Source organism: Dunckerocampus dactyliophorus, chromosome 9 (assembly GCF_027744805.1).
Source record: "Dunckerocampus dactyliophorus isolate RoL2022-P2 chromosome 9, RoL_Ddac_1.1, whole genome shotgun sequence".
Classification (NCBI taxonomy): domain Eukaryota; kingdom Metazoa; phylum Chordata; class Actinopteri; order Syngnathiformes; family Syngnathidae; genus Dunckerocampus; species Dunckerocampus dactyliophorus.
Window position 1 is genome coordinate 15222903 of NC_072827.1, and position 25193 is coordinate 15248095.

The 25193-nt window shown below is 39.3% G+C and overlaps 2 protein-coding genes across 2 annotated transcripts in view; both read left to right on the plus strand.

The window, feature by feature from the left end:
- The window catches only part of tfpia (tissue factor pathway inhibitor a), a 29520-nt gene extending 28779 nt beyond the window's left edge, over positions 1 to 741 (plus strand). Inside the window, exon 7 of the mRNA XM_054787792.1 lies at positions 49 to 741. Within this exon, the coding sequence (XP_054643767.1) occupies positions 49 to 116 (68 nt within the window). The 3' untranslated portion in view covers positions 117 to 741. The remainder of the gene's footprint in view (positions 1 to 48) is intronic.
- Positions 742 to 1986: 1245 nt separating this feature from the next.
- The window catches only part of calcrla (calcitonin receptor-like a), a 34656-nt gene continuing 11449 nt past the window's right edge, over positions 1987 to 25193 (plus strand). The window contains exons 1-5 of the mRNA XM_054787242.1: positions 1987 to 2154; positions 22181 to 22286; positions 23955 to 24108; positions 24217 to 24327; positions 24603 to 24715. Of these exons, the coding sequence (XP_054643217.1) occupies positions 22206 to 22286; positions 23955 to 24108; positions 24217 to 24327; positions 24603 to 24715 (459 nt within the window). The 5' untranslated portion in view covers positions 1987 to 2154; positions 22181 to 22205. The remainder of the gene's footprint in view (positions 2155 to 22180; positions 22287 to 23954; positions 24109 to 24216; positions 24328 to 24602; positions 24716 to 25193) is intronic.

Here is a 25193-nt window from a genome sequence, read left to right on the forward strand (position 1 = left end):
AACAGGCACTGTTGCACATTTGAGACTTCTTCTTCTCTCGTCCTGCAGATCGTGGAATGAAGGTGATCCGAATGAGCAAGGAAAATTTTCTCAACATTCTTCATAGCTCCGCCTGAACACCTTTTTCTAATTTTGCACTGGATTCTGCACTACTCTACAGTCACCTATATTTATCTGCATATGGTTTCTACCCTTATGTGTTTAATAATACACTGTAATGATTTGTATTGACCACATGCAATTTATATTATGCACATGATTTCACTATGTAATTGACCAAAAAAATTGTTTTGCACGTGCGGTAAAATTTAAGCATTTTTTGGGGGGGGGGTGAAAATTGCTTTTATATTCAACACATAATTCCAAGTGTAACTTTTTGTGAGCACAAAACATATATGCAGTAGCTTATATATGCAGTCTGATATGTACTGTACCTTATATGCAGTTTGTTTTTCCACAGTTGTGGAGATATCTGCAGTCTTCTTAATTGCTCTCCACAGTAGTTTAATTTGTATAAGGACGAAGGCATGGCACAGTGTTTGCCATTTGTACAATGTACCACAAAAAATACATCACAAGCATTCTACTGCTCGTTCATATTACAGTAAATTTGATAGTTTGGTGATGCTATTGAAAAGCACCAGGGGGCAGTGTTGTTCAAACTTTTAGTTCTCTTAAAACAGTTGACGTATTTACTTGTTTTAACCATGCTTTAATAAAATGTTACTACGCTAAAGTTTACATTGCTCTCTCTTCTTGGCATGAAGACAGGGAGGTCAAATACTGGATTTTCACATATACGGTTCTTTGGAATATTATTACTTTAATTTACAAGACACGTTAATATGGTTTATACCAGGAAAATACGTGGGTTCAACCATTGAGCATATATAATGGCAAGAAAATCAGAATTTAAAAAAACGGGGAAGCTACACAGGGCAAACAGTTTTACAACCTGCACTGGCGAGTGTTCGGTTTAAAGCTGAGGTCAGAGTTATGAGTTACGGGGTCGGAATTGCACTTTGAGCAAGTTTTAGGAGTTGCACTTAGGGTTAGAAGTAAAGGGCTAGGAGTTAATGCTTAGGAGTTACGATTAGAGTTAGGCTCCAAGGTTAGGGTTATCTAATGAGATTTATTACACAAGTCGCATCAAGAATGTACTTTGCTAGGTCTCAAAACAGGCACAAGGAGAGGAACTACTTTACTCATCTGTTTATTGTTGCTTACAGTACTGTACAACTACGTGTTGTCCTAATGCAGGGGTGTCCAAAGTGTGCACCTGTTTATTGGACCGTGGCACATTGTAGAAATACAATTAAACAGAAAAAAATGGGTAAACTGGAGCAAAAAAGGCGCAATGTAAAGAGAAAAAGGTGAAATGTTGATACCAGTAGCTAATAGCACAAGGCTTTATATTTAAAAAAACATGTATATAAAGTGTGTGTATATATAAATATATGTATAACTATATATATATATATATATATATATATATATATATATATATATATATATATATATATATAATCATCCATCCATTTACCTATTTTCTATGCTGCTTATCCTCATTAGGGTTGCAGGTGCATGCTGGAGCCTATCCCAGCTTTGTGCGAGAGGCGATGTACACCAGTCTATATATTGTATATATAAATTATAAATATATAAACATTACAAATTTTACATTACATTACAATGCATCCTTTGATTTCTCAGCATTATACTTTATTGTGTCATTCCCAGTCAAAGATACCATCAATAAACAAAATGTTTGGGATGGGCACATATCATTTTGGTATCATTTTGCATACTGATGATTTTAGCAAGAAAACGTTAAAAAAAAAAAAATAATGTGTATATATATCATTCATTTACTCGTGCAAGGTCTGTGCGGTTTTCATGAATGAGTCTAAAATCAACAATTGTGGAAATTGTTGTGTGCGTGTGCGTGTGTAACTGCAGGCTGGCTGTGACGTCACAGGAAGCGGTGGGTTGCTTTGCAATATCAACCTGACAGCCTTTTAGCAGCGCTCAGTGTGAGCTGGGACTCACCCTGTCAGACTGCTACGTCTGTGTCTGCATCGACCATACCGAAGACGGGAGATTTTGTTTTTTTTGTAGGTGTTTTTGTTTCAACGGAATCGGACTCACCTTCCGGTAAGATGTTGTCGTCGTGACGTGTGTGCGGCATGCGTCACAGCGATGTGTCGTGAAAATGAATGCTCGGTTGACGATGCGGTTTGCTCAGCCGTGCGTGTGCAGTGCATGTCCTCAATCCTTTAGAAACCATCTCACAACAACATAGAAGTAGCGATCGTAACGCCGATGGTTCGGACTTTGTCATGCATTGACTCTTTATGATGTGTTTTTAAATGAATATTGTACTATGCAAGTCCTTTATTCAGGCTTAATTTCTGTGTAACCACACTGCGTATTTTTCCATGTGTTTGAACTGTGCAAACCACTGATTGCTCCCGTATAGACTCCAGTCAAGTAGATGCATGCACTTTATTCATGTTTTTGTTGTTAGGCCCAGGAATGTGAGGCTGTTTGAAGCAGAATGCCAAACTGATGGTGATCATGAGGCTTTTGATGTAAGGCATGTCCATGGTTTGCTAAATCATCTGCATGGTTACATAAGCTGCAGATTTGGACATGCTGGAAGTTTGTGGGCTGCCAAGAGTGGACAGAAACATGCTGAATGATGTGAGAGAGTACGGTATGAAGAGGATGGCAATTCACATTGACTTTGAGCTTGTTGCCCTTGAGGAAAGTTGAATGACAGAAGCGACGTCGGTCAATTACATTACATTTGAGTGTAGATACATTGAATAGCCAATGGAATTGTGAAAATGTGAATATGATGGGTGGGCTTTTGTCATGAAAGCAAGGAACTCCTGCATCACGGAAATGTGGACTGTGTGTCAAATGTGTGTCATGGTTGCACTGTTTTGACATTTTCACCTTCTGTCTTCATTTTGCAAACGATCATGACAAAACGATCTTCAGATATACGAGAAACTGCAGGAAACCATGGAGTTGTGTTTGCGTGGAGTTAGTGATGACTTGTCAAAATAGCACATCATGGTTTATCATCAACACATGATTCTAACTTGATAAAAACTTGTGGAAAATACTCAGATTTGAAATGGGATCCGGTAAGGACTCAAACTATGTGTTTTTCAGTCCATACCACCAAATTGGTTATTTTGAAGGCCCATTTTTCTGAAAAAAAATATTTAAAATCCTCCTATTCAGTACAATGAATGTTTTACTTTGGGTATTACTTTTTGAGGCATTTTGGTTAAAAAAAAAACATTAAAATATTGAATTAGAGTGGGTTAAGGGGTTAACCTCCAAACCTGAGGCCATGGTTCTCAGCTGGAAAAGGGTGGGTTGCACTCTGCGGGTTGGGAGTGAGGTCTTGTAGGGCCCTATGAAATCCGTGTTACTTTTTCCCAAATTATGTTTTCTTTCCCAAATGTGTTTGTTGCGTTTATTTTGTTAAAATCCCCTTTTTTTTTACCTTTTTACATTTATTTTACCAGCATAGAGTATGTGGTTCTTGGGTTAGTGAATAAAATGTCCATTAATTAAACGCAAAAATCCTCATTCTTACATTTATTGATGCAATACATCATTGGCCAGCTTTGACAAACTGTAATGCCCGTGCTTGTGATTAAGTAAACTGTAGTCACCGATGTACTGTAATTCCAATCCCGTTATTAATGTAAGATATTTTTAAGACATCTTACCATGGTTGCAACCCGCCTTTAAACCAAAAGAAGACGATGACGCCCTTATTTTGTTTACATAATTTGACAAGATGCAGCAGTGCTCCTATTTTGAAAGCCGGAAGTGTGTTGTGTGTGTTGAGAATGTGTCTTGACGGCTAAGACAAGCTGGTGCAAGAATAAACGTGCCTTTTGTCTTTTTAACTCAGAACATGCACATCGTTAGCGGGCATTGTAAAACGCTCGCTTACATTAAAGCGGCAAAACACAACACAGTGTAGACGCTTAACCAGCCTGAGTCGCACACACACAGCCGCACTAGCATGCTCTGCTAAAATAAGCTACCGTAATGCCGCTACCTTCCCTTAATGCTGCGTAAGAGAGGACTTTCCAAGTTTTTTTTGCCACTGTTTAGACAGGGAGTTCGGATTAGCGTTTGTGATGCGATTCTGCCACGACTGAGCGGTCCGCCGGGGTAATGACATGATTTCATTCACATAATGTCATTATGTTCCGCGAGATTCCACGTTTAACAGTAAAGTCAGCTTTTATTGGCCAATTCCGCAATTCCGTCCGTGATTCCGTTCACACAAACCATAGGGCCCTAGTCTTGCCCCAGGTTTAAGCACAAGTATCTTGGGATCTTGTGCACGAGTGAGGCAAGGCTCGACAGGTGAATTGACGCAGCATCTACAATAATACGGTCTTTGCACTGAAATGAAATGCTGCATTGGTATACAATAATCCCTCATTTATCGCAGTTAATTTGTTCCAGACCCCACTGTGGTAAGTGACTTTCCAAGAAGTAGGATTCCTTATTTATAAATGGAATATTTTCGTAGTTAGAGCACTGTTTACGACCTTCTGAATATGGTTTTTAACATTATTAGAGCCCTATAGACACCCCTAGAGTCGCCTTTACACGCCTCTTACGTAAAATAGTAGACATTATAACAGAAAATAGGCCATTTAAGACATAAATAAGACTCATTTTCATGTGTTGCTGGAAATGGGTTCCCTTTCTATTGGAGCAGAGTGGTTGGGCGGACAGGAAGTGATATGGCGGTTCAGAGTCGAGTTTTAGCTTGGTGTGGGTTACTGTAGTAACAGCAGCCCGTGTTTTTATTAGGGATTATTGTGCCTGTTTTGAGATCAATCAAACCTGCAATACAAGCCTGTTGTTCTGGCCATCAAGTCTGATGCTTACATTACAGTAACATTACTGACATCTAGTGACCAGTGTAGAATACTACATATCATCACGATGTGATTAAATGTGTCTTTTGAATGCCTTAGGTTTTGTACTTTAGTTTAGCCATTTTTATCCCTGAAAATGCTTATATCAGGCAAAAAATATGTAAAATTTGCTTAAATATGCATTTATTTTTGCTAAAAACACTGGTCCACACCCAAAATGCTTCTGAATTGAAAGTAGTCATTCTTGGTTAATTTTGGGTCACCGAGTACGAAAATTATGCTTAAAAATGCTCATTAGCTCTTGTTTTAAAGATACACCACCCCTGTGGTATACCATACGCCCACAATTGGCAATTGGCCACATAACGTTGAATACAGAACCTATATTGACTTCACAAGAAGAATCTTCATAATCTTGCGACTGTAAGCACATAAAGTGTATGGAGACATATCACCTTATGTATTACTCCTTATATGTTACTATGTAATAAAGAACCTCGCAAATCTTTCAAATTTTAGCCAATAAGATTTTTTGATGGTCATATTCATGTTCAGTAGCCCAAAATTGACCGAGTGTTTTGAAAATTTGTAGACCTGTGTTATAGGCCGTATGCAACCACCATACAGCGTGATTTATTCATATTTTTGGAAAAACAAAATGAGTGAAGCCGTGAAATTTGAAGCGCGAAGTGGCGAGGGATTACGCTGATATCAGTAAGAACGGCAATATTGAGCATCACTACTGCACCACTATACACAAAATGTATTAAGTTGGGCCCCCTGCATCCTTCAATTTTCCCTTTAATGAGGTCGTTAATGGAAAAACTTTGGGCATCCCAGTATTTTATATTTATTTTAGTTTTTTATGTTTGAGTCGGGACCGCACGGTGGCCTAGTGGTTAGCATGTTGGCCACACAGTCAGGAGATCGGGAAGATCTGGGTTGGAGTTTGCATGTTCTCTCCGTGCGTGCGTGGGTTTTCACCGGGTACTCCGGTTTCCTCCCGCATTCCAAAAATATGCATGTTAGGTTAATTGGTGACTCTAAATTGTCCATAGGTATGAATGTGAATGTGAATGGTTGTTCGTCCATACAGTATGTGCTTTGCGATTGACTGGCGACCAGTCCAGGGTGTACCCCGCCTCTTGCCTGAAGTCAGCTGGGATAGGCTCCAGCATACCTGCGACCCTAGTGAGGAAGATGAACTGATGGATACTTGAGTCAAAAAATTATTCTGCCAGCATTATGTTCCCCTACTGTACCCAAACTGAACAAAACCATGATCTTAAAAGCGAGGTACGTACCGAACGGCCTTGCACCCCTACTAAATACACAAGCTGACTGCACGTCTAACCCCCGAACTCTCACGCTGGGTGTTTAGTGTGTGAGTCTAAAGGCAGCCTGTACATGTGGACCAGACAAAGGTCTTGGCAGCATAGCTCCCAAAGCCATGGCGATCTCAATGGCATGGTGGATCTGTTCCTAAAGCAGTGGCATTTACAAAGTGTGTCAGTGGAATCTCATTCACACCACAGTGTGAATGCTGTACAGTAACGGACTTGGGGTACATTCACGCTGCAGGGTATGATGCCCAATATAGATTATGTGGTTTGTCATATTAGCAAAAAAAAATGTGACTTGTCACATTTGAGGTGACATGCATGTGCACAAGCACGTCACACACATTGCCGTGTGTTTACACAAGTCAAGATTGCTGCTCTGTGTGTGCTCTCCTCGGCGCTTCTGTGGCAATTTTCGAGGATTTTGTGCAACAGAGTCGATATTTTCTTCGCCAAATGATCCTGCGAAGCAGGTTATGAAGAAAGAGGGCAAGAATTGTGGCTATGGCAGTTTATGGAGAACTTGCTGTGGTGTCTATTCCGAGGACAGGTGTCTGTGCTGGGACATTGCCGTGAGCTGCTTCACTGACACTTAAAAAAAAATATTTTTCGGATGACAAGAAGAGCTTTTGCCTACATCAGTGAGACTTTATCCAAGTCTCCGTAAGCATGGCAAAACACGGCTTTCGATGACGTATAGGTCACATGTATGCGACCTGACCGTTCAGACTGCAGTAGCATCACATACGTATCGGATTCATGTCTACATACGAGTGAGACCTGAGTCGCATTTGAAAAAATCGGAATTGTGCTGTTCACACTGAAATGAAAAAAAATCAGATGAGTATGATTGAGTAAAAAAATCGGAACTGACCTGCAGTGTGAACATAACCGTAGTGTAGAAAGATCCAATTAACCACTTCCCATTTTCTGTAACATAACTAACGGTAATTGTTTGTTGTATTTTTTGCCAGCCATCATGGACTCTAACCTGATAAGATAGGAGCAAAAGCGCTCTTCATAAATGCGTGAGTGATGATGATTCTCATGAAACATAACCACATCATAAATCATTGAGGTGCAGTGGGCTCCTGCAGGCTTCCTCTTATGGCCTAATCCTTTGTTCCTGACGTGACTGCGCAAGCATACAGTACATTTAATAAGGCACCTGGCAACGCTCATTTGTGTTATCGTCTTTCAGAGACATTCAAGTTCAGCCTTGATCGTATTACAAGTTCAATTAAATCAGCAACTCAGGCAAAAAACTATTCCTAATGTTCTCACCTCAGGTTCCAGTTATATTAACGTGAAAGAACAGTATACCCATGCATGAGCATTAAAATTCCACCCTCGGGTTCAGTGGATTCAGTTTCTGAAACCTTTTGATGTAATATTTCTGCTCATTCATAATGTTTTCCTATCCAATTTTAATTTCAGCACACAAGGTGCTTAACGAGAGCTCTCGCAGGCTAATGTCCCCCGGGAGCTTTGTCGGTGTGCAGTGGTGCACAGTGGAAAGAGGCCGTGCACTCTCTAAAGGTGTTCCATGTTTGTGTGAGCTAAACAAAGCATCGAGCTTGACACAAGCTTCCTGACTTACAGTGTGGGAGGGGTCATCTGGCGTGCATGTAGAGGAAAGGGGAGGTTCTGTGTGCATCTGCCATCCAAAGGTGAACTTGGTCACTTTGTTATTTGCATGCTGACATTTGAATTAGTGAAATTAGCTGGCCACACATAAGCATAGTCGAAACGTGTGAACATTTTACTGTTCGGTGGTGTATCAACAAATTCTGTGTTTCTGATGTAACGTGTCACGCAGTAAAACTCCACCACGAATGCTTGCATAGATTAGAATTATGCAATAAATACATTTGCTTTTATTGCATAAAAGGATTGCAAAATCAATCAAGATAATTATATTCTCCCCCAAGTCTTTCTTATGCAAGATGCAAATATGGATGTAATCCAATTTTACTCTTTGCTCTGGTCCTAATTAAGACTGCTTCTAGACATCCACCATATTTTACACAGTGCAGTGCTGCACATGTTGTTGTTGTTGTTATTGCACTTCACGTACGTACGTACACACCCTCATCATGAAAAACACCCGAAGAAATACATAGGATGCAGCTTCCAAGTGAAAGGCGATCGATTTGGCTGTCAAAGAAGGAAACAGCCTCATGTAAGCTTGACATCAATGAATCGATGGTGAGACGTTGGAGATGGCAGCGTGAAAAGCTGACGCATTGAAAAAAAGTGACACCAAGAGTGACAACGAGAGAGAGAGAGAGAGGGGGACTGACAAAGTGTGTGACAAAGGAATTATGAGGCTTTTCAATTCCGACACTGAAGAAGACGACTTTAGTGGTTTTAGTCCCCAGGAAGAGGATGAAGACAGCTATTAATGACTTTTCCGGTAACCTACTATTTAACTAGCCGTGTTACTGTTCTGGACTGTTTGGAAAAAAGCATTTATTTAATTAAAAGTTTCGAAAATCCGGTATCCGGACTAGATGCCCGAGCCACTTCAACTGACTCCTCTTCGATGTGAAATAGCAGCGGCTCTACTCTGAGCACCTCCAGGATGGCCGAGCTCCTCACCCTATCTCTTAGCGTGAGTCCAGCCACCCTTCGGAGGAAACTCATTTCTGGCGCTTGTTGTTGTTGTTATTATTATTATCAATATTATTATTATTATTAAGATTATTGGCTCTGCAAAATTTTTTGTCAGAATAACTGCTTTAACAAAGTAGTGGGTGATGGTGTTTGTACTGGCGTGCAGAGAGTTTTAATGACCAGAAGGAGGGGAAAAAAGTATAATAAGATGAGGATATGAACAACCGGTTAAAAATGTGTATATATGGTTGAAGGTTGTCGGTCAGTCTACCTATGTAAGTACTTGACAAATGGAATCCAGTGACCTGTGAAAGTATCAGTGCGTGTAGTGGAAGGAATCGGTGGAATTAAGTGCGTTTTCCCACCAGACTGCACTGCATGCCCAAGGTTAAAGACGTACGGCACATACTTAGCTGGTTAAGTAAATTTTTGCTTGAAACCACAGTAAACGATTTATACTAGGAGATTTAGAAGTAGCTGTGCAGGTGCAATGCATGATGGTGCTGGCTGGGTTTATTTTTAACCAGTGTATTTTTATCAAGCTATTTGTACAATTTTTCCCTTGCGCATGCAGGAGGCCCCTGGAAATGGATCCCTTTGCTATGATAAAACCTCCTAGTACCCTTAACCCTCCAAAGTCAACTCTCGATACGAATACAGAAATACAGAAGGGGAATGTGCAAGTGCAACGAGTGGCACGCTTGTTATCATAGTGCACCGTCATCGTCTGTGTTATGCAGCTTATTTTATTCTGGAAGGAATGTATTTTCCTTCTCTGGCTTGGTAAATGAGAAGGTACTGGCTCCGTGTTTTGGTGCAGTAATGGAATGTTCACGTGTATGTCAAAATATAAAGACATTGTTTCAGTTTTGGATATGGACATTGATGTGAACTATTTTCTGCATACCAGTTTTAAAATTATTTTAAAATCCATCCATTTTTTACCTCACTTGGGTATGCCAGAGCCTATCCCAGCTGACTTTGTCACATAGATTAGGTTTTAACCGCGACCTGCATGCCGAACTCGGGGAGCATGCAGAACTCGGCACAACACCGACAGCAGAGCCTTCGTCCCGACAGTCAATGCATACAGAGTCGTTTGGTCGGCAAAGTAAATATAAACAACATAGTGCCAAATGGTGCACACTCACAGTGTCCTTCGCTATATGTTAAGCCTTCCTGTTAAGGAATAATACCCAATCTTCATTATTTATTCAATTGCAATTTTATTTACAGAGACTTGATACTCCATTTTATTTATTGTTATTATTGTGTGTGCTTTTTATTGGAGTGCAACAGAGAGTTTTTTCTTAACAGAGACAGGTCTATTTTTTTATTGTTTTTGGTTATGATGGTGAGTTTTATTTAAGTGCAGTTTTTGCTGAAAGAGATTGAGAGTCTTTTTTAATTTCATTGGATTTTTTGGGCTTTTTTGTTTGTTTAATTTGTGATGATGTTTGTTTATTTTTATTTTTATTTTGTAAACTCTTGCCATTTCAATTACAATGTTAAATACTCTTGAGAAATTGAGGTTTATTGCTTTTGATACGATATACTCGCATTACTATGCCATATAAATGACAAAATGGTCTCAAAAAATGTTGCCAATAATATTGCTTATCAACAATAATTTGTAGCACAATTATCGACCAGCAAAATTTGTTATCATGACTAGAGATGAGTGAGTACACCACTATCTGTATCTAAATGATCTATATCCGTGTCTGTACTCGGAGTGGGCGGGACATAAACAGGAAGTGGGTGTGGTTAACAGGAAATGGGTGGGGCTTAAATCAGTACATTATTTTAAGTCTGAAATTGACATGGATTGATCAGAAGTTGCTATATTTATTGGTTATTATTCAGCTATATGTGTACTGTGCATATGTGAAAGTAATCTGAAAGACTTCATTATTTCATAATTTTTTAATGATCTGTGTGAAGTCGGTGATTCATGCAAACATCCAGTGATGGCAGTGATGTTTTCTGCACCGTGTACGTAACGAAACAAGTATACCAACTAACTTCAAATATCATACAAATCAAAATAGAGCGAAATGGAGAACGTGAACTGGAGTTGAGCCAAGCAAGCAGAGAGTCACTGCCTGTATTGTGTCTGTGTGAGAAAGAGTGAGAAGCACGGCTCTCTCTCCGGTCCCTTTGTGTGACTGGCCAATCACAGTGCGTGAAGAGTGAATACGTAAGCAGTTACCCAATGAGGATTTTCCTTCATCACGATTGCGGATAATGACGAGCTGTACTCGTTTCATGCTCGTACTTGGCAAAAGTGCTATCTGTATTGAGTATCCGGCTCATTCCTAATCATGACAGGCCTAACCCAGATGTAGAATTTCCAAAGGTTCACAATGGCCTTTGTGACCACCCAGAAGCATAGTGAAAAATTGCGCCTTATGGACGCGTACCTTGATTAACTTATCTATTGTGCGTCAGATTTTTTTAAAGTCAATATGATTCTTGCAGCTTGAAAATGTCAGAAGCATACAGATTTGACCTTTTACCATATTCACCTCATACACCTTGTCTTGCATATCGTTTCTAATGAACACTGTCCTGGCATTTGGCCAGATCAATAATCCTGAAAAGTCCAGTGTTGTTGTAGGAAGGAACCAGGACTTGGTCAACTGGGGCAACATCCCATGTAGTCCTGTGGCTTCACGGTGGTCAACATTAATAGATATCGCTAGGGCTGCAACCACTTTTTTATTGTTACTATTCATATTTCTTATTTTTTTCCATTTTGATTATTTTCTTTGTCGATTAATCTGAAGCATGCTGTTTCGATTAATCAAGCCATCGGTTGGGCTGTAGACGGACGAAATCTATATGAACCAAACACAAGGTCACTGTTTTCCAAAGTCAAAGCTGATGTGTGTGAATATCATGTTTTCCCTGAAACACAAAGATAACAGGTCTGCTTTCATGGATGACCTAGGAAGTAAAACAATATTCACATTTGAAAGGCTGAAATAAGAAAAAAACGATTAATTGAATAGTCGATTAATCATCGATTCATCGTTGCAGCTCTAGATACAGTATGTCATTGGGTAATATTAGGAGTTTAATGACAGTGAACGTTTCCTTTGTAAACAAATTCAAGCTACTTGTCGGCCATTTATTTTCACATTTCCAATTTTGGTCCTTAGTTCAATAAGCTTGGGAATCCGTGGTCTCTACAGCATGATATTTAGCACTGGTCACGGCCTCACTTTCCAGAGTTTCCCAGGAGCTATACTAACAGTGTATATACTGTAGTAAGTCTGTTCTTCCATAGCCACAGTCCACATGCTTTCCCTGGGAACACAGAACTGTGGGCAGCAAGGTCATGAATGCAGCGACCCAAACATTTATGCATTTCTCATGTTGTTGCCACGTGAACGACGCACAACTTCACCGACGAGTAAATGCAGACAATATTGCGTGCATCGGATGTAATGGTTTGATTGAGAGTTGAGGAAGGCTCCACCCCCACATCTGTGTGGGAATGTTATTGTATTCCTTGACATCTGGTTGTGCCTTTGGCAAGTGGGAGGTTTTTGCAAGGGCTGCTCTTATGTCCTGGGATTAGTAATGTCACCATCTAAGATGATAAATTCCGATCCATATGGTTTTTTTTTAAGTCACATGGTAGAGATTATCTAAATGTACAGCTGATCCCAGGGGAAATGTCCATTAGCTATATTTGGTGTGGTTGACTGAGAGAGGAAACCCTTGGAGGGAGTGTGTTTCCAAGCTGATCCTTCCTGCTTTAGAGTTCCTCTTCAAACCAAGCTCTTTTCAAGCACAGATAACGACATACAGTTTGTAAGCTTTTAAAGATGCCACATTTGAAAACTTCTGGGCTTATTGAAGCGTGTACATATTAACTATCGTATCTGATCATGAATGTGACAGAAACATTTCCATTTCACACACACTGTGGCTTAATTCAGCACATATAGTTTCATGCACCACGTGAACACCTGCACGCCACAGCTGGTTTCCCACAGAGCATGTTTGATGTTAATACATCATAAAGTGCACTTTGAGGAACGTGTACAAGGGAAACTGGGATGGTGTCCAACATCAGGGTGACAGTGGATGCCAACTATAAAAATTCTCCATGATGTAATTTAGTGTTGTATAGATTTTAGTTCTGCAGTCACCACGTGAGAATGATCAACACCCTAATCGTCTAACAGATTAATATTTGTAGTCCTTGTGTTGCATAAAATAAAGATTTTACAAAAAGTTGTATAGAATTTGAATGTATGAATGGATAAAATTCGTTAATTGAGTCTATCTTGGATTGTATGTAAACAATAAAGAACAACGATGTAAGAATAAAATTAGGTTCAAACTTTCCATCTCAATAATACGACCACTACACTGCTTGGTTATTATGGCTGCTTTCAGAGAATGGGCGACCTGGCAGTGTACTGTAGTTTACTGTAGTTTGAAGTCGTGTGATTTCCGACCGTCAGTGAACATGACGTGTCCTGACTGTGTATGTGGCTGCATGCAGAGAGGACAGCTGAGTTTGGACCAAAATTACATTTTTAATTAGTTTATGGGAGTGCATACTTAACTACGGAACGCCGTAAGCCGACGACCACATGTCGCACTGTATCTACTCTTCAAACTAGTGAAACAATAAATGTATCCTTTTAAATCCAGTTGCCGTTTAGAATAAAATTGATTTGGTATTTGGTCGAAGTGGATTTAAATTTGTTGAATTTCATACCAAGAGTTGGAGTGCTTTTGTAAACTACAAACATGACCTTACCTAAATACTACCTATTATTGTGTAGATAGATGCTACATAGTTTTATGATTATGTAAGTTTAAAATGTCTAAGAACTAATTCCTGCCCCCCACGGTTTACAAAAAGGACAGAAGGTCAGGAGAAATCACAACTGAGCTATTTCCTGTATGGAATATTTTCATGTCCCATGTTGATACAATAAGCACAAGATACTTACCACTATACCCCAGTGAGTCAACTTTGTTTGTTTTTCAAAGGCTGATAGTGACTCAAGAAAAAAATAGTGTGTGTGTGTGCGTGCATGTGCTTGCGTCCTGTGTTTATTTTTGACTGCATGTCATCCGGCATTTAAGAAAAAAATGAACACATTCCCTGTAAATGTACACTTTAAATTTTTTTCTGAAGACTATAAACATTTGGCTACAATAAGTAGAGGAAATCGTTTCAGTAGAAATTGTGTGTGAGTGCTGAACAGCTGCAGCGGAACTGAAATGCTGTTAAAATGTATGAAAGTTGAAATGTAGAATGAATATAGAAATATGTTGAATGAATGTAGAAATATGTTCAAATGCAGAATGAATGTCGAAATCCGATTATTTTCTAAATTGATTAATCTGAAGCTGGTTAATGGAATATTGGGTTAGGCCCCAGGTCAGGGTTGTCCAAAGTGCGGTCTGGTGGCCATATGTGGCCAGCGGCGTTTGTATTTTGTTTTGTTTTTTTTGAAAAATGGAAAAATCAGCAGTAATTTTACAAGGAAAAAGTAATTAACAGAAAAAAGTTGTAATCCAACAAGAAACTGTCGCAAATGTGTGAGAATAACATGATATTAGGAGGAAAAATAATGTCATTTTAGGAACATGAAGTTGAAATATTAAAGAAAAACTGCAAATTTTATAAAGTCATAAAACTATGAGAACCAAAACCACCAATAAAGAGGTAATTTTTTGAAAAGTAGGTTGTGGAAACTGTTATAATGTTACAAGAATAAAGTAAAAAATATTGCGGGAATAAAGTCATAATTACAATAATAAAATTTACAAAAAGAAAGTTGAGGTAGTTGGAAAACTACAGCAGCAGAAATGAGAAAAACAGCTGTAAATGTCGGAGAATAAAGTCAAAATATTAAGAGAAAAAAGTGGTAATCTCACGAGAAAAAAGTCATTTCATGAGAATAAACTCATAATATTATGAGGAAATACAATGTCATTTAGTAGCATTGACTTGAAATAAAAAATAGGGTCTAATATAATGAGAAACAAACAAAACAAAATTAAGTTGTCATTTCTGGAAAATTTGGTTGGGGAAAAAAGTTATAATATTAAGGGAATAAAGAAAAAATAGGGAATAAAGTCAGAATATTTCAAAAAGAAAATTCCTGAAAATTATTTAAGAAGTATGTTGGAAAAAAAAAACAACAGCGAAAATGAGAAAATAAATAATACGCTTAGCTGCTCTGCTGTAGCTCTTTCATAGAATATTTACATGTGTTGGCTTCCAAAATATCAAAAATCCTTGCATCCTTTCATTTTTCAGTATGAGGTCATCAGTGGAAAAAGTTTAGACACCCCTGCCCTAGACGGACCAAATCAATATAAACCAAAACACAAACAATGGTTTCATTAGAGAAAAGAGGCAAAACGGTTGATAACTGTTTTCCAAAGCCAAAACTGATGTGTGTGAATATCTTGTTTTGCGTAAAACACAAACATAGGTCTGCTTTCATGGATGACGAAGGAAATGAAATAATATTCACATTTGAGAGGCTGAAATCAGAAGATATTCACATTTTTAAATAAAAAAAAACGCAAATTTGAATACCAAAATACTTGTCGATTAACAGGATAAAGCACTCATCACAGGGTTTTCACTTTTTAGGTGTGACTAGAACAAAAGTGCAAACATCTGTACTATTTGACATTTAATTTGATGCCTGTTCAATAATATATTTTTTAGTTCAAAATAACACCGTTCGGGCCAATTTGGCTTAGGTTTCAAATTATTCTAACAAGAGAAGACCGGAGAGACCACTGATATGTAACAACTATTATTGTTCCTAAGTTACTGTGTTTCGTCTTGAGTAGTAATTTGATTTGATATTTGCTCTTCCTACTTGATTCAAAGGTTACCAACCTAACCTGTGCTCCTTTAAATAGATGAAATGTGAAACAGTATGAATTCAGAGTCCAGGGTTATGATAGAACAGGTGTATCCAGCTTGCAGCACTATTAAAGCTACTTTGACAAAAAGAAAGGAGAGGTGAGCTATTTGTGTTTTATGTGACTGCCAACATTTAAGTTGCACTTTATTTACAAAGCACATCTCCGGTCAGTGTGCTCATCTGTCATTAAACTCAGGTGTCATGGTTTAATAAAGCAAAATAGTAAGACGTGAAGCAAATATTCTTTGGTGAACTACTCAACATCAGCTGGTGAGCTACTGCTAGCTTACAAGCTACCTGTTGGAGACCCCTGTGATAGCATCACTGTCTAAAGCCGGACAATTTAGACACACAACTAGTGTTTATGAAGACAGGCTATAAATATTATAATAATAACAAGAGCGCAAGATTGTCAAGTGACACTTTAAAAAAGTAAGTTAGCATGTATCCCATGATAGTGATAGCCACTGAGACAAAAATAGCCGTGGGACAAAAATGAGCTAGCTAGCTGCCACCAGAGTGGCAGTGAGAGCCAGGCAAAATGCGTAAACAAAGATACTAGAAAGTGGAATGAGACTGAAACGCGAGCACTCACACACGCTGGCATAGATAGGCTTAGCCTGCGACAAGCTGTCGTAAATTGACTACACATTTTATGGACTATTTTTCATTCTCTCGATAATAAGAAACAAACGGAACGTCAACGAAATTTTTTATCTGGTAGTACATACACAAGTGCCAACAGGGCAGACAGGCGGTTCTGGTGCATGCTTATCGAAATAAAGCGCAGTGAAACATTCTTATGATATTTTAAATTGTTTTCAAATGAATTGTGGTCAATATTTGCCTAAATACCGTAATCATTTATATATGTATCCACAGTATACAGCATATATATTATTTTCAAGTTTAAAAAAATAAACAACTAATTTTTAAGGTGTGCCGGCTTTTATTTTGTCGTGGCGCTGCGCCACGATCAATTTACATGTAGCGGAAACCCTGTGTCATCGATTCATTAATTGTTGCAGCTTTAGTTTGAAAGCTGAGCAGCTGAAGCTGTACTGAATTGCTGATTGAAAGTACAGTATATGTGCCCTGCGATTGGCTGGCGACCAGTCCAGGGTGTACCTTGCCTCTCGCCCAAAGACAGCTGGGATAGGCTCGAGCAAACCCCCGCGACCCTAGTGAGGATAAGCGGCATAGAAAAAGGGATGGATGGATGTTTGAAAGTTGAAATGTAGAACTAACATAGACATATGTTGGAGGAATGTAGAAATGTGTTGAAATGTACAGTGAATGTAGGAATGTTTCCTTGCTTTTCCAGTACTTTTGGAAGGTAATGTATGCATTTGGTCGGACCATGGGGGACCTTGAAACCTTCTAGTATAAGTATATCTCCATTGCACTGTTGATGAGACAATATTTCCTTTATTACTATCAAATATACAGTCTTCCTAGCTTGCCTTGTTTGTAAAGACTGCTCCTTTTAGAGGGAGAGCCAGTAATGATGTTATACCAGCCTAATGAACATGTGAATTCCACAAAGCGGAACTTAGGAGTGCGTGGTGCCAAACATCCTGAATCACTGAGAGATGTTTACAACGCAGTATCTCTTTAGGGATGGTGGGAGTTGGTAAGTGCAGGCTGAGCTCTGGCACCGGGTTGGAAGACAACAGCTGTTCTGCTGAAGCTGTTTTCCAGGTATCAGATGCAATAGTTGACGTCAGCTCTCGATCAAACTGTACATGACTAACCACTTCTGTGAGACCCTACACATAATGGTGCACTGCCCACGCTGCTTTGTGGTTAAGTTAAATTGACCTTAAAAGATCAATATTCAAGTATACTGTTGCTCTCCAATTTTGAGCTGCAATTAGCATGTTGAAAATTGCTTTTTATTCAAACTGGGGGGAACTCATCTGTTGTTTTATTCAATTTTCAAAGTTGTTGAATTGATTTTTTTGTAGTTGCAAGAATTGTGGTTTAAAGATTTTATTTGTAAAAGAAGTAGGTCAAAAATTTTTTTTTTAGTTTTTTTGTTTTGGAAAACAAAAAGCAGTATGTTACTAAAGTGTAGACTCAGCTTTGGTTATTTTACCTTTCAGGAAATACAGCCCCTTTGGTACATCAACTTTTGTTACTAGTCTGTTCCAATGGGTCTGTCTAAAACCTCAAATGGTACAAACACAGAAAAAACATTTCCGATAGGAAACAACGGCAATACAATGTATCCATTAATCCGTTCTAGACACCCAAAAATGTTAAAATAGAAACACTGTTTTCCATAAAACAATTATTGTTTTGCACTCAACAAAAATATAAACCCAACACTTTTGTTTTTGCTCCCGTTTTTTATGAGATGAACTCAAAGATCGAAAACCTTTTCCACATACACAATATCACCATTTCTCTCAAATATTGTTCACAAATCTGTCTAAATCTGTGATAGTGAGCACTTTGCTGAGATAATCCATCCCACCTCACAGGTGTGCCATATCAAGATGCTGATTAGACAGCATGACTAGTGAACAGGTGTGCCTTAGACTGCCCACAATAAAAGGACACTCTGAAATGTGCACTTTTGTTTTATTGGGGGGTCTGGGGACCAGTCAGTATCTGGTGTGACCACCATTTGCCTCATGCAGTCCAACACATCTCTTTTGCATAGAGTCGATCAGGTTGTGGATTGTGGCCTGTGGAATGTTGGTCCACTCAATGGCTTCAGTGGCTGTGCGAAGTTGCTGGATATTGGCGGGAACTGGTACACGCTGTTGCATACACCGATCCAGAGCGTCCCAAACATGCTCAATGGGTGACATGTCCGGTGAGCATGCTGGCCATGCAAGAACTGGGACGTTTTCAGCTTCCAAGAATTGTGTACACATCCTTGCAACATGGGGCCGTGCATGATCCTGAACATGAGGTGATGGATGTACTGCCAAATTTTCTGAAATGCCTTTGGAGACGGCTCATGGTAGAGAAATGAACATTCAATACACGAGCAACAGCTCTGGTTGACGTTCCTGCTGTCAGCATGCCAATCGCACGCTCCCTCAAATCTTGCGGCATCTGTGCTCTGTGATAAAACTGCACATTTCAGAGTGGCCTTTTATTGTGGGCAGTCTAAGGCACACCTGTGCACTAATCATGGTGTCTAATCAGCATCGTCATGTGGCACACCTGTGAGGTGGGACGGATTATTTTAGCAAAGGAAAAGAGCTCGCTATCACAGATTTAGACAGATTTGTGAACAATATTTGAGAGAAATGGTGATATTGTATATGTGGTAAAAGTTTTACATCTTTGAGTTCATCTCATAACAAATGTGAGCAAAAACCAAAGTGTTGCGTTTCTATTTTTGTTGAGTGTAAGTGCAATTTTTGGTAAAGGAGACTGAGAGTTCATTTTATTTTCATTGGGGTTTTACTGTCTTTTTGTTTACCGGTACTATGTTGTTCGATTTATTTTATTTAAAAGCTCTTGACGTTCCAGTTATAATGTTAAATACTCTTGAGAAATTGAAGTTGCTTTTGATATGTTGTACTCGCATGATTATGCTATATATCAGGGGTCACCAACACAGTTCCCGCAGGCACCAGGTAGCCCCCCACGACCACATGAGGCGCCCGCAGGCCTGCTTGTCATTCAGGTTTTCAGTTAATAATGTGAGAACACTAGAAAGAAATGTATTCTGAAACATAAAATGCAAGTTGTGGATACCAGCATTTTGTGAATGTTTTGGTAAAACAAGCATATTTGATTTGTTTGAGTTGAAATAAGGTATGAAAATCATTTCTACAAAAATGAGTATAACTCGTGGCCATTTTCATTTTCTAAAAGTAGCTCTCGCAAGAAAAAACGTTGGTGACCCCTGCTATATACACTGCTCAAAAAAATTAGAGGAACACTTTGAAAACACATCAGATCTAAACTGAAACTAAAAATGATCTTGAATATCTTTCCTGATAATAAGTGGGTGATGTATTAGTAACAAAATGATGCCACATAATTTGACAGAAATGAAAATGATCACCCTATAGAGGGGGGAAATCAAAGGCACCCCAAAAATGAAAGTGAAATAATGATGCAGCCTCTGGTCCATTTTGCTAAAATGTCATTGTAGCAACTCAAAATGATTCTCAGTAGTTTGTGTGGCCCCCACGTGCTTGTACGCATGCCTGACAACGTCGGGGCATGCTCCTAACGAGACTACGGATGGTGTCCTTGGGGATCTCCTCCCAGATCTGGACCAGGGCATCACTGCGGTACCTGGACGTATGGAGGAGATTCCAGGAGACAGGTAGTTACTCCAGGAGAGCTGGACAGGGTCATAGAAGGTCCTTCAACCCTCAGCAGGATCGGTATCTGCTCCTTTGTGCAAGGAGGAACAGGATGAACACTGCCAGAGCCCTACAAAATGACCTCCAGCAGGCCACTGGTGTGAATGTTTCTGACCAAACAATCAGAAACAGTCTCCATGAGGGTGGCCTGAGGGCCCGACGTCCTGTAGTGGACCCTGTGCTCACTGCCCAGCACCGTAGAGCTCGATTGGCATTTGCCATAGACCACCAGAATTGGCAACTACACCACTGGTGCCCTGTGCTCTTCACTGATGAGAGCAAGTTCAACCTGAGCACAGACGTGAAAGGGTCTGGAGATGCCGTGGAGAACGTTATGCTGCCTGCGACATCATTCAGCATGACCGGTTTGGTGGTGGGTCAGTGATGGTCTGGGGAGGCATATCCCTGGAAGGAGTACAGACCTCTGCAGGTTAGATAATGTCACCCTGACTGCTATTAGGTATCGGGATGAAATCCTTGGACTCACTGTCAGAACCTACGCTGGTGCAGTGGGACCTGGGTTCCTCCTGGTCCACAACAATGCCCGACCTCATGTGGCTAGTGTATGCAGGTAGTTCCTGGAGGATGAAGGGATTGATACCATTGACTGGCCCCCACGTTCACCTGACCTAAACCCAATAGAACACCTCTGCGACATTATGTTTAGGTCCATCCGGCGCCGCCAGGTTGCTCCTCAGACTGTCCAGGAGCTCATTGATGCCCTGGTCCAGATCTGGGAGGAGATCCCCCAGCACACCATCCGTAGTTATGTGGCATCATTTTGTTACTAATACATCACCCAATTATTGTCAGGAAAGATATTCAAGATAATTTTTCTCCCAGTTTAGATCTGATGTGTTTTTGAAGTGTTCCTCTAATTTTTTGGAGCAGTATATTATTATTACATTCATGAAAAAAATAGTCTCAAAATAATGTTGACAATAATATCGTTTATCTGCAATAATTTGTGGGACAATTATCGTCCAGAAAAATGTTACCGTGGCAGACCTACTTATAATAAATGATACAATGTAGAATTACTCATATTATCTGCAGGGATAGCCAAGAGACAATCTTTGGTTGATACTGTATGTTTATTGTGCAATACAAATAAAAATGTGTGCTAAGCAAAGCCCTTAGTCTTAGTCAGTCTTAGTAGTGGACAGGTTGCATCCTCTATATCGCTCAGTCTACAATGTCTTTTTCTTTAAATCACTCTTCAATTCAACCTGGATCCTCAACTCCATGTCCTCCAGAAAGAGCGGCATGTAGTCATGCTGCTGCCCTAGTTGAATCCTCCATGACCCCATATCAAATTGCAATCACATTATTTTTCCCCGATCATTCCGCCCTCATTTTAACCTTTGCATCTCAGTTAAGTGCATGGCAAAAAATGTGATCCGACATTAGATTGAGAGAAGAGCTGCTGCCTATATTGGTATTGATTGATCTGGGTATCTGTAAGGAAGTGCTGGCCAATATCGGATATCGGTTAGAAAGACAATATCGTGCACATGCAGTTTATTTTGAGTTGCTTTTTACAGGCAGCCTAATATCGGGTTGTATTTCTGTTTGAAATATTCATATTTCTAATGCTCAGTCATATTTGCAATTTTTTACTCCATAAAGCAGAAACTATAAACTTAATCCAAGCGAGTAAAATACATTAACGTTTATGTTCCGTTAAAAATGCCTTAAACTTACTTTTGTTAACTTCTACTATATAACACTTCAGAGCAATAATGGGGTTTGTTTTTTTAAAAGCATCTTGGGAGAGATCACCTTACATGGTTGCACATGCTTTTAGGTAAATGTTGACATATTTTACCTGCAGCAAATATAAAAAGTATTATAATATTAAGTTTGGAGCATAACCACAAAGGGGTAAACCTTCACCAAGGCAGTAAAAAAAGAAACCCAAAGTTGATTGCATTAGCTTTTAATAGGAGCCATGCTGCTCGTCACCATCTCATTTGTGACTGCAGATGATTTTTCCTCTCTTGTCTTAATTTTTCATTTCTATTCTGTTCCAGATCTGCATCTTTAAACAGCCTCAGCATGGCAAAAAGGAAGATGGAGAGTGTCTGGAAGAATGGAATAGTGGTACTTGCGCTGATGTGCTCTCTGCTGGACTGCCAAGTAAGCAATCCCTGAAAAACTATGATTAATGATGTATACACTTCAACTCTGTTCACATAACAAAACATCTGCCTTGTAATATTGCAACAGCGATATAAATTTCTCATTTTGATTTGGTTTTGATGCAATTTTTCACCATCATTTAAATAATAAGAACTGCTCTGCAATAATATGCTGCCTCTTTGAATGCACTTTTCATTATTACATATTTCATTCGTTTTTATTACCAGAGCCATTCAGTGGTTAGTTTCACATTCGGTTATGTTGACAACCGTGTATGTCGACGCACGTCAGTCAGCCAGTGTATAAAATTGAATGACAATAAATCTTATCAATCTATAATGGTTAACATTTTATACTTATATAACATTACAGAGGTGAAAAATAAATGTATTTTATTGTGTTTTGGAAATTTTGTAAGGGGTGTCCTGCATCGGGGCGCCGCACTGCAGAGGTCGCCAAAGCAAGTGGGTGGGAAAATTATTTTGAGTCTGCATTTTCTGTGTTTACAAACGTATACAGACAGCTGTGTGCGCATGTTAAATGACGTCCTTGATTAAGCGGCCGCACACACACTCTTCCCCCACCCACACACACGTACACGCATACACTAAAGGCGCCCCCTCAAGCACGCGCTGGAGTGTTTTCATTTGAATCATGTTGTATGTTAAAAAGAAAAAGAATTGTGTTGTATAAGTCTAAATCTAATTATATTATTAATGTATGTAATAATATTTGTAAATAATGTAAAATTTAGACATTTGGTTTTTGATTGAGCTGATCACCTGCTGTAATATATAATTTTAAATAAATGTCTGTCATCAAAATCATACAGTTTATAAATCCATTAATAAAGAAGGTCTATACATGTAAACAGTAAAATAAAAAAAAAGAAAACAAAAATCAGGCCTGAGGAAGGGAGGCACCTCTAATGTGTCAGCATACCCCTCAAAAAGTAAAAAAAAAAAAAAAAAAAAAATCTCATCAAAATTTCACTCTAGCGATGCCATTTTTAAAAACCGTCAACTGGTTGAAGCCAGCCAATGAATGTATTTTATGACAAACACATACAAACACACATATCAAGTGCAGCCTATCTGATTAGTCCTCATACTTATTATACTGTAAAAATGTTTTCTTTCATATTCCTGATTCTGCCACAACTAATGCGAGACAAACTGTGCGAAGAATATGCTATATCCCTGGAAAGTTCTCGATGGTGCGTAGTGTGCTATTTATAGCCTGTGACATTCTGTGTAATCATGGCGACGTAATTGTTGAAAACAGACCACTTGAAAAGGAACCCCCCACTCAGCCGGTACCGTGCAAAGAACCCCAACACATGTTACACCACTTGACAGGTCTCGGTGGGGGGAAGAGCCCTATTTATATCGGGTAACATTTTGTGTAACCATGGCAACGTAATTGATGTCAATTAGAAAATGGCCTTTTCGTTAGGAACCACGACTCAGGCCATACCGTGCATATAACATGCTAACAGAGGCGAGCAACAGGCAGGCCCATTAAACATTTCCACATAGAAGTTTCTAGTTTTAATCCTGTGTTAGATTGCGACATATTATTAAATTGTGTTAATTTGACACTCAGACTGATAACCATACAGACTTACCTGCTAAATGTTTTTTTTTCTGTCCATTCTCCTTTCAGATATGTGTGCGGGCGAGTCTTGATGTCAATGAAACTCAGCAGCACCATCCAGCTAATGTGTACCATGACATAGGACTCACCAGGAACAAGATAGTCACAGCACAGTTTGAGTGCTACCAAAAGATAATGAAGGACAACCCATCCGACAGACAAGGTAGCTTGCTGGGCGTAATGGCTCTTAACACTTTTCCCCACTGATGTTTCTCGATGGGTCTGAATATTTGGTCATAAATGACATGAATGCGGTGTATGTGCTTTTTAGAGCCCATGTGTAATCGCACTTGGGATGGGTGGTTGTGTTGGGATGACACCAAGGCAGGCGTCAGCTCAGAGCAGCACTGCCCAGACTACTTCCAGGATTTTGATCCTTCAGGTGAGCCGTGAAATGTGCTTGACACATACACGGAGTCCATTCCGAGTTTTGTTTTCCATGAGTCGAGATGTAGTATCATTGGCGGGTTGCCGTTCGTAGTCAACTTAGATGTTGCTGCACCAGATGCATCAAAATGAAACAAACCTTAGATTGGGTCGCAGTTGCAACAAATGTATTTTGATAATTTACTCATTACCTCTAATGAATACTGATCAGTCATGGTTACACTACCTAATATGGAGAGTATAATTGTCTTATCCTCATCTTGTGTACAGAAATGGTTACAAAGATTTGTACCGACAGCGGCCAATGGTTCTTGCATCCCGAGAGCAACCGCACATGGACCAACTACACTCGCTGCAATGAACACACCAGTGAAGGCAGAGTGGTAGGATAAAATTCTGTATGACGCTTAAACGTTTAATTGGGTCAATAGTGTGTATATAAAGTAGATAGCTAAGGGCTATGTTATGTATGTAATTATATTTTTTGTTTGAAATGCAGAAATATGCAATATGACATTTATTTTTTTATCTTGTGACATCTCCTATATTTCAGAACTACTAGTCATTTAAATACTGTGCCGCTCGTGAGTCAGTAGCGCTTTCTTTAGCAGGAGCCAATCACATAATAATAATAACCACAAGGGAATTAATGACGAGCCATCAGAAATTGCAGGAGGTCATGACTCAATATAACAGCCTGACTCACAGTGTCATCTTACAAAGAACGCTAAAATCATCACACAGCAATTTAACACTCAAAAGGTAGCTAGTAAATATACAAAACAAGTACCAAAGTGAGTTTAAAATAACAAACAACAGCTATTTTAACTTCTACCCATAATGCATTACTCCCTGCAGACC